Source organism: Vitis vinifera, chromosome 8, assembly GCF_030704535.1.
Source record: "Vitis vinifera cultivar Pinot Noir 40024 chromosome 8, ASM3070453v1".
NCBI classification, from domain to species: Eukaryota; Viridiplantae; Streptophyta; class Magnoliopsida; order Vitales; family Vitaceae; genus Vitis; species Vitis vinifera.
The window spans coordinates 17,454,686-17,464,765 of NC_081812.1; the positions used below are offsets into that span (position 1 = coordinate 17,454,686).

General features: G+C 31.8%; 1 protein-coding gene across 2 annotated transcripts; it reads right to left on the reverse strand.

Moving 5' to 3' along the window:
- Positions 1–1,603: 1,603 nt before the first annotated feature.
- LOC100240763 (vacuolar cation/proton exchanger 3) lies at positions 1,604–6,280 on the reverse strand. 2 transcript variants are annotated; one of them, XM_010655854.3, is made up of 12 exons: positions 5,783–6,280; positions 5,598–5,665; positions 5,462–5,490; positions 3,697–3,893; positions 3,381–3,599; positions 3,102–3,230; positions 2,845–2,961; positions 2,674–2,727; positions 2,454–2,570; positions 2,247–2,337; positions 2,100–2,164; positions 1,604–1,867 (listed from the first exon to the last, which is right to left on the reverse strand). In XM_010655854.3, the coding sequence occupies exons 1-11, from the start codon at positions 6,044–6,046 to the stop codon at positions 2,103–2,105; spliced, it is 1,347 nt and encodes a 448-aa protein (XP_010654156.1). In that variant the 5' UTR covers positions 6,047–6,280; the 3' UTR covers positions 1,604–1,867; positions 2,100–2,102. The 2 variants fall into 2 exon arrangements, with proteins under 2 accessions (XP_010654156.1, XP_002274791.2); XM_002274755.5 differs by having other exon boundaries at positions 1,604–2,006.
- Between the last annotated feature and the right edge of the window lie 3,800 nt (positions 6,281–10,080).

Genomic DNA, 10,080 nt, shown 5'->3' on the forward strand with positions numbered 1-10,080 from the left:
ATCCCTGTGGGCCCTAGATTTTCATAGTCATGAAATTTTTAAAATTTGATTCGTGTGGTGTTGCATAGTTATATACATATGATTGAATATTTTAGGTATATAAGTCGGCAGTAAAGGCATGGGAAGGCAATAGTTTTTAAGAATATTTGATTCCTCAAAGCTACCATTCCTTCCACGCCTGCTTACAGGGCCAGCCCACTCTCTTCTCTACTCGTACTTTTATTTACCCAATCAAATCAGGCTTAGGCGCCATTTCGCTTGGTTATATAAATGTAAACAGTACGAAGGAAAGAAGGTTCTAGATATAAAACTCATCTTTATGAAATTGGAATCAAAAGTTTTATGGGATAGATTTTGGGAGGGGACTTCAGAAAAGGTTTTTAGGTGGGCCAAACCAAACTGGCCCAATGCGGTTTTGTGGAAATATATAAACTGGGCTTCCTCAGCATTCTGGGTCTTCTAAGCCCAACACTGAGCTGACCAACACCCTTCCTTCTCCTGTTTATTGCAACTTGCAACTGGGGTTTAAATAATACATTATGCAATGAAATAGGGTCCTCTGATTCTCACCCTTTATTGAAATGGATATACCTTACTACTCCATAAGTTCCCTTTGTGACTTCTCCCGTAATGAGAATTGTGTTTTGAACTCAGCTGTGCCCAAAAATTAAAATTTGACATATAAAAGTTATATAATTGATGGGAATGATATAAAATGTGAAGAGACCAATATACCTTTCAAAACTATTTTGAGTATTTTCTTCCACAATATTTGACAAACTTTTTTATCTTAAATTTTTTTAATAATTATTTTGAAATTTTATTACCTTTAGAAAACTATTTTTTTTAAATATATCATTTAAAAAAATAATTTTAACATATTTTTAGTTATTTTTTATATACACAATTTTAAATATATATATATATTTTCTAAGATGTTTGATTTTAAAATAATAATAATAATAATAATTTTATTTTTATTTTTTTGGAAAATGATGTATTTTTTTTCAAATCACTAAATTAAATTAAATTTTATTGAGGTTTACAAAAGAAATAAAATTTAAATTAATATTTTTCTACTTTCTTTTTTTTTATAGTCAATAAATATCATTTTTGAAAAGATAAAAAATTCATATATTTCTTCTAAATTTTCACACTTCTTATAAGTTTTAACCTTAAATGATAAACTTATACCCATCAAAACTTAATTTTTGAACCCAAGTTAAAAGCACAATTTTCTCAATATAATATCCATGCCAACCAAAAGGTCGACATGTCTCCCAATGGTGCCCACATATTCACCCATGATTGGAGACAAGAATATTATATCCAGCAAATGACTTCATTCTTGATTTGACCTTTTCAACCCCTCTTCAAATTCACACAAAAGCGCAACCTTTAAACCGCAATAGTTCTAAAAAAATTGGAGGAACTCACTGTGCATAGAATATAATGAGGTTGGGGACTCTGTCAATGTGTTCATTCCCCATGCAAAAGGTGACAAATAACACACTGTATTATCATTAGATTTAGATACTTATAGGGGTGCCGCATTAGGAAACAATAATAGAAGTTGAAATCGTTCCAGAATTTTACAAAGACATAGCAAACTCAAAACACCAATTTCCATTTATTGATAATAGAACTACAGAAGGAAAGTAGCCCTGTGCGGTGCCCCACCCACCACTCTACTAGCATAACAAACCATACTCAGTTACCAACGAATATACATGACCATATATGCTTGTATGCTGGTCTTCTTCATCAAGTTGTAACGCTACATCCACCACTAATATCCTTCTCGACCTTGGAGCCTCCACAATCTCTAATGCCAAATGTAACATGCATGTGAACTTCACGCCCTACGCTGCACAAGGCCAATCCAAATGAAAGAATAACAAATATTGCACTTGATCCTCCCATTTCCAATCAAGGGATTGTTGGAAAAATAGCATTACAACATTGCTTTCTTCATCAGGAGAGAAACGACCCCAAAGGGCCAAAGCCTGCATATGTCAAATAGCTCATTCTTCATTACACTTTACTTTTTCCTGCATGTGTGGAAATATATTTGTATATGTTCTGGAGAATGTACTTGCCTATTAAGCACTGACGACTCCTTCAGTTGGCAACTTGATCCCCGGGGTGATGCCATTTCCTTGGTCTAGAAAAAAGAAGAGGTAAGAATGAGATGGGCGTTGGATATATTCTGATTAAAGACGAAAAACTTCATTTTATGTACTCACCGGGGGTTGTTTTGGAAACGAAAAAGCAGGCCCCGATAACAACATAGCACAGCAGAAGGACCAATCCTTTCATGTAGTGAGAAGATCCATCCTATATATAAATAATCAACAGTACCAGATTTGAGTCTCATTCAACAATGATGAACAACTTCCTCAGGACTTTACATAAAATTAGGCATGTGAAATTGGTGTTCATGAAAACCTAACCTGTAGAGTGAAGGCTGTGACAATTATGGCTAAAGCAAGAGAGCTTGTCTCAAGGAGACTGAAATCAAGATCCATCCTGATGCCCATTATCCAGGCAACCAACACGCATAATGGAACCTGATCAATCATGTTTACACAGTGATTAAATAATTTTCCAACTGATTCAAAGACAGGTTTGATTTGATCAAGAACTCCCATTTCTTGGGTTGTAAATTCTCACCACAAACATTGCAATTTGAGTTGCAGACCCCAAAGCAACACCCAAAGATATATCCTGCATTTGTGTCCAATGAATACATTCAGCAAGTTCAATATGAGAAAGAGGGTTGTTCTTATTCAAAATAGCTGTTCAATTGAGAAAAAAAGAAAGAAAGATCACTGCACTACTCACCAACTTGTTCTTAAAGGCGAATATGACTGCTCCAGCATGTTCTGCAGCGTTTCCAACTATGGGCAACAAGATTATGCTGATGAAGCTGACAGAAATACCCCAAGATTCTGATGCAACCTGGTAATAAAAGAAAGAGAAATTCGAGTTAGCTCCACATGAAATTAATCCCAGAAAAAGCTATGTAAAACAACATGATCAGATTTAAATTTGTTGGGATATTTAAAGACAGCTGAATGCCTAGAAAATGTTTTGATTACCTCAATCGTGCCGACAACAAACTCAGATAATAAAGCAATGATAGCCGTCATTAAAATCAGCCAGACAACTGAACTCCAAAATCCTATAACAGGCTCTTCATCAGAACTCACAGTGTCATCATCACCATCCTGATCATCAAAGTCACCATAATTAATCACATAATGTAAGGAGGCAGTCACCAATTTCTGGACTCTGCCAAAACCAATTCATACGGTATAGATTTGTTTGTTCAATGCATGGCCTTGCACCTAAGACAAAAAGAAAATGAAGAGAACCACCTCTGGTGCCTCAAACAATTTCCTGTGGGTCCACAACTGGAAAACTAGGTAAGCCAAGTATGCTACGAGCATCACAATGCTGCCAGCTCTTGATAGAGAGAGAGTTGAGTCTGCAATAAGAGCGGCACCACTGGGGTTTGCTGCATACCGAAACATCAATGGTAGCATGTGGCACAACAATCCCAGAAGCAGAAGGAGCGAGTTTATGTCGGATTGTTTCTGTTAAGAGTTAAGACCACAAGTAATATTTATAAATACAAACTATCACAGAATTAAATTAGGGTTTGAAATTAAAGATAAGTGATTAGGGGTTTACCCTATCATATTTCTGCTCCTCTCTAAGGTTGTAAATGCCACCACAGAAGAGAGAAGTCCCAAGAACCAGAAGAAGATTGGAGAGCACAGAGCCCAGTAGAGAATACTTCACCACTAAAATTTTGTTCTTGCTCAAAGCGAATATTGCAATTATCAGCTCTGTGGCATTACCACATGTTGCATTTAGAAGCCCTCCAACTGAAAGCACAATTTCAAGGAAAACATCAAACAACTTCCATCACTGACTGACAATATCAAAGAACCCACTACATTCAAAAATCAGGTTAGCTAAATTTGGCTCTCACTACACCCATTACAAATGGAGACTACTCCATTGGGTTTGTACAACCACCGTTTCATTAAGTCCAAATGTAAAACCAATGATTTTTCTTATTATCAATGTAAAGACCAGCACCCAACTATATATATTGTGTCCAATGTTGACCCAAAGAAATCCCCACGAATTTAAAATGCAAGATCAAACAAATAAATACCCTATACAAGGCTAAACAAGTCCCCACATCGGGGTTGAAGATCGACTCTGATACCATTTGTAATGACCCATATCTAACTATGTAAATATTGTCCGCTTTTGACCCAAAAGTGTTTTCATGACTTTAAAACGCATCCACAAGGTTAAGAAAGACTTATACTTGTATAATATAAAAAAATTACTCCCCTATCCGATATAAGATATCACAATCTTAACATGCATAACAAGAAAAATTACAACCCTATAAAGAGTTTGAGAGCAATCATTATTAAGAGGCATCAACCTCACATAATTTTGTGACAATTAAGATATTAATATCAAAATTGAGATTAGGAAAATCCCATGGACCATAGAGGTACCACATCTTTGATGATTTGAATCATCATATGCTTGAAAAGCAATTTCAAACACTATTTCCAAGGGTTCTATACTCCAAAAAGGTGAGGCATCATAAAATGTTCTTAATAGAACAACATACAATCAACTGGAAGGAAGTGATGAAAGTGCAATAAACCCTAGGGGAGCTTTATGATCATTAAAAACTTAATCCAGTATTACTACCGAGAAACTCATCTAAATTCCGATTTATAAATAAATTAATCAACGCAGTTAGTTTAATATCCAATAATTTGATGGGAATGAAATTTTAGAATGAGAGTCACATTGTAAATGGATCTTTCCAACGTCTGGTTTTACATGATAGCCTATGGTTTCATTCATTTTCATTCATCTCCACTCATTAGTTATTCTCATTCACTCTTCAAAGAAAGGAAATTTTTGTTTGATTATAAGATAAGCGAGAATTTCACCTCTTGTAGCATTGCTGTGAATGCTATAAAACAGGAAACAAAGAAATCAGAATTTCCTTCTCTCTTTTTTTCATGTTAGAAAAGTGGAGGAAGAGAGTAGAAAATGACTTTTTTTTTTTCTTTCAAATTCATGTTTTGCATTCTTTGATTAGTAAAAAGGATGAAAAATTTTGTTTGATGGCCAAGAAAGTGAGGAAAGGGAAGCAACAGGAATAAAAATATCTTTTTCAATTACTTTGATTGATGAGGGAGAAAAATTGTTATCTAAATATCTTAATTCATTTCCATAAAACATTGAAATGAGAATTGGACTTGTTCCTCTACTTTGATTCCTACGCATCCAAATACAGAAATAATGTTTGAAAAAACGGGTCCCCACCCTCTTCACAGAGAAATTAAAAAGAAATTTGGGCCCCAATCTTTCATTTCAATTTGATCAAGCAAATGAAGGTTCCATGATTTACCTGTTGGACCAGTATAATATGCTATTTGCCTTCAATTTGTCACGAGAAGAAAGAAAAAACAATGTTAGATCAATTTATGTGAACAGAAAACGAAAAGCTATAAAACTAAATAATTGAAAATCAAACATTGGCTTACTCGGTCAGAAAGCCAAGCCGTTCAGCAAGCGGGGTGAGTCCAAGCAAGCTCAGACCGAAAATCCAAGGCTGTTCCAGAAAACAAATCGTAAAGAATTATTAATATCATACGGGAATTCCAAATTCGATTCATCCTTGGATTAAAATCCAGAATGACAAAGTGATGAATATCAGTGGAAGACTTACCCCGGCAAAGCCGTAGTACTGGGCGACGATGGCAAGCGGGATAGCCGGAAAGAGAACGGAGAGCTTAGTCCCGAGGATGACCTCCTGGAGATTGGCCAATAGCTGCCTCACCAATCCGCAGGGAACTTTGTTGACAAGGGAGAGATCGGACTTCTTCCGAAGGGAAGAAGAGGACATGTTGTGGGCGGTCCTTCCATGTTTAATCTCCTTGCTGGAGCCCTTGAGGTTGCCGTTCTCCATCTGCCACGGCTCCTGAGACGCCATTCTTAACTTACCTAGTAGGTGCAACTCTACTGATGTTTCTCCCGATAATTAATCTACAGAATAGATAGCTAGCAGATAGATTTCCAGCGCCGTTATCTTTGTGCTACACAGGTGTGAGAGACATCGTATTTATAAATAGAGCGCATAGCGCCTGTAGTATAATAAGCCTAAGCTAACTTCCAGGAAGCTTCGTTTTGCTTTGGTGTGGCGGTTACACAGACTACAGAAATCTAACCTACGGTTTTGCAGGCGGAGGTGAATTTCTTTATTTATCATTTTTTATTTAGTTCTTTCATTAATTCAATACCACGGAGGTGAATTTCTTTATTTATCATTTTTTATTTAGTTCTTTCATTAATTCAATACCACGACAACAGTGTCCTCACGTCACTTCCGTCCTCTTTACTCAAGGAAAAACACAACGGCAACATATATATATATATATATATATATATATACATATATTAAGAAAAATTACGTTTCCAAATTTAACTATATGTGAGATAAATAATAAAAATAAGAACAACTTATCATGCTGTCGTAAGGTGTACTGCTGTACCCACCACCCCCTTTGTTTCTTACTTTACACTTGATTAATATGGACACCGGCCCGCGGCTATCAGTGCTTTTGATATGGATGGTTTGACTGTGGAGTAAAAGCATTTATTTCCATTGGAGTCATTGGCCCCGACACGAGAAGAAGAAGTAAAATTATTTGAAAATCTGCTTAGCACAATATTTTTTACACATAATTATGAAATGATGAATGGTGAATCATATTTTGGCTGTGTACACGTAGGATTTATTGTACGTGTGTCCTCCACTCATGTGACAGCTCTGCCATGATACATTAATCTTTAATATTTGTTTTGATTTAAAGATTTTTGACTGTCACACTTAATGCTGATTAAAAATGGTATGTTTTCAAATCACAGTTGGTTGCCAATATTTTATTGTTGAAAAACAATACATCAGCCGTCAAATCTTGGTTGCCGATTGGGTGGATGATTGAAGAAGAATGGAGAACCTTGACGAAGGCTGAATTGATGAAGTAGAAAACAAATAAATAAAGAGATAGCGTTCACGTGGGATTAGTGTCCATGGGAATCGAACAAACTCAAAGAAGCCAAGCTTCACTCTTTACCCAAGCAATCAAAATGAGAAGATCCGGTTCACGAAGCAGACACAGAAATAAAGTTAAATTGTCACGTACGATCCTTAACATATTCCCGTTCTTTCTTCCAAATCATTGCTTGGGTAATCAAGACGTTCCAAAGGACTACCATGTTATATGGTTCGCTAACATAAAAATCACTCAAATCATATTTTTGGTAACTTGTTTTTAAAGTTTTTGTCTTGTTTAGAATGAAAAGTTATCTACGATTCCTCGTTTGTCCATCGACATTCACGTTGTGAAACTATTCATTCCGTCTTCTGATGTTGATAGATATTGACATGGTGAAACTATTTTTTTCTTTCGCTGCAACATAAAACAAATTATTTTATTACTTATCTTATCTTAAATTTAACTAAACATATATAGGATAAAACTAATTTATCTCACGATGTTCTAAACTCAACTCACATTCTTTATTGGTGGGTGAACAACCTAATAAGCGTAAGTTATTAGCTCTCGTCGATTACATCCATACCCTTTGTACACATCATCTGTCACTCCTATCGATTAAATGATTTGATGAAGTGTTCGAATCACGACGATGTAGACGATCTACCACCTATAATGTATCATCAACATATATTTTATATCTCCTTAATATAACATATATCAATTCAAAGTTAAAGAGAAATTTCATTTTTTTTAAATAAAAAATATTGAAATATATTATAATTTGTATTTTAAATATTAAAAAAATAACATATATTTTATTTTATTTTTTATTCACTTTACAAACTAAATATAAGTATAATATAATATATGTAATTGAATATGCTATCTTAAAATATTATATTCATCATATTTGATATCCAAATGTATCACATCTCATTAAAAATTATATCCTAACTAATAGAATATGATATCATATTATATACATATCTTATCCTATCAACCAAGCTAATCTTAGTAACCCATAATTTTGGTCATTAAACTCAAATAATTTACGTTATACTTAGACCTTTCTATCTAATCATGTGATTTACTATTATGGTATGGTTAAGATATTTTCCTAAACTTAAGTTAAAATAATAATTTTAAAAAATAAAATAGCAGTATTATAGACTTTTTATTAAATATGAAAAAAAATCAAAATATTTTTTTTATAAAAAATAATATTTGCTTATTTTATGTACAAGTTTTTTTTAAAACCATAAATTGTTTAAATAAAAATAACTAAACAAATATAAAAGTTACCACTGAGTTTAAAAAAGGGTTTTTGCTCTCTTATAAATCTTAAAAAAAAAATAGGGCAATTGAAGTCATGAAACATGATCATTCAAAAATTTAGATTTCGCAATAATTGAAGGATTTAACTTAATTTGGAAATAATTGAGGAAAAAATTGTAATAATTTAAAGGGGATTGAAACTGAGGGTTCTTTCTAATCATTAAAAAAAATGTTTCAAAAAAAGAAAACATTAAATTATGACAAGAAAGGGAGAAATAATTGCCCTATTTTGAAAATAATAGGAAATTTAGCAATAATTTTTAAAAATTTAATTTTATAAAAGAAAATCAAAATTACCCATCACTGAATATCAACATTACATAATATGATCAAATTATGGTATCAATTGATGTTAATATGACATATCATTGTTGGTCAATGTTTTCAATTAACACAATGTACAAATCAATATACTGAATGCTTCTTATTTTTCATGCCTCAAAATACATATAGAGACATTATATAATTGAGAAAAAGTGGATTTATTGAATTCTTTATATATATATTTCAAAAGTTTAAAGAAAAAATTCTCCACCAAAGACTATTAGCATGGCATGATTTGAGGAGATAGTAGTATCAGTTAGTAATCATTGTATTGTGTACTTTCTTCTAATGATAAAATGTTATTTTTTAAATAAAAATGCTATATAAAAAATAAATATTCCAAAATTGGGTACATTCATTATTTTCATTTATAAAAAATAAATGCTTTTTTAAAAAAAAATAAATGCTTTTTTTAATATATATATGCTTTTTTTTTTTAAATAAATGCTTTTTTTTATTATATATATGCCCTCTTTTTTTACTCCCAAATAATTCACTTTTTGTACACCACCTAAGATAATAAGAATATGACATGAATGTGATATACAAAATTTATTTTATCTTTTTGCTTTTATTTGTTATCATTAATCACACATCCTAAGTATATATTCGTATACTTTATTCAAATTAACTAGTATAAAAAAAATATAAAAATTATAGAATAAAATAAAAAACAACCGCAACAGTAATATGAGTGAATATTTTTTTTTTTTTTTAATTTTTAAGTATTTTGGATTTAATTGTATTTTTTTTTAAATCTTATTTTATTGTTGTTCAATATTCAAATGCTTGTTTATAAAGAGAAAATCTACAAAGTTTCACTTTTTCAGTTCTTAATAAAATTAAACTTCATAAATTTCTCATTTAAAAATGAAATAGCATGAAAAATCATAAAAAATTTGGATCATAAATGAATTTATTATATTGTTTAAAGATTAGACAATTATAAATTGAAAACCAAAATAAATTAACCATGATCAAATAAAATAAATTTTGTCTAATCCAAAACTTTAGAATATTTTATTCAGATTCATTTTAATATATTTTTAGTTCTCTAAATTAAAAACCAAAAAATTAATTAATTAATTAATCTTAATAATTAAGTAGACATTTCACAGACAAATTTATAAATCTAAATATGCTTCACATACAAATCACTTAGCAATAAATGAAATTTAATTTATAAAATTTTAACATCCGTTTGGACATATTTTTTTACTTGTTTTTAGAAACTATTTTATATTATTTAGCTTAAAAATAATTTTTAAAAACAAGTTTTAGAAAACATGGTAAAAAGGTGTCCATA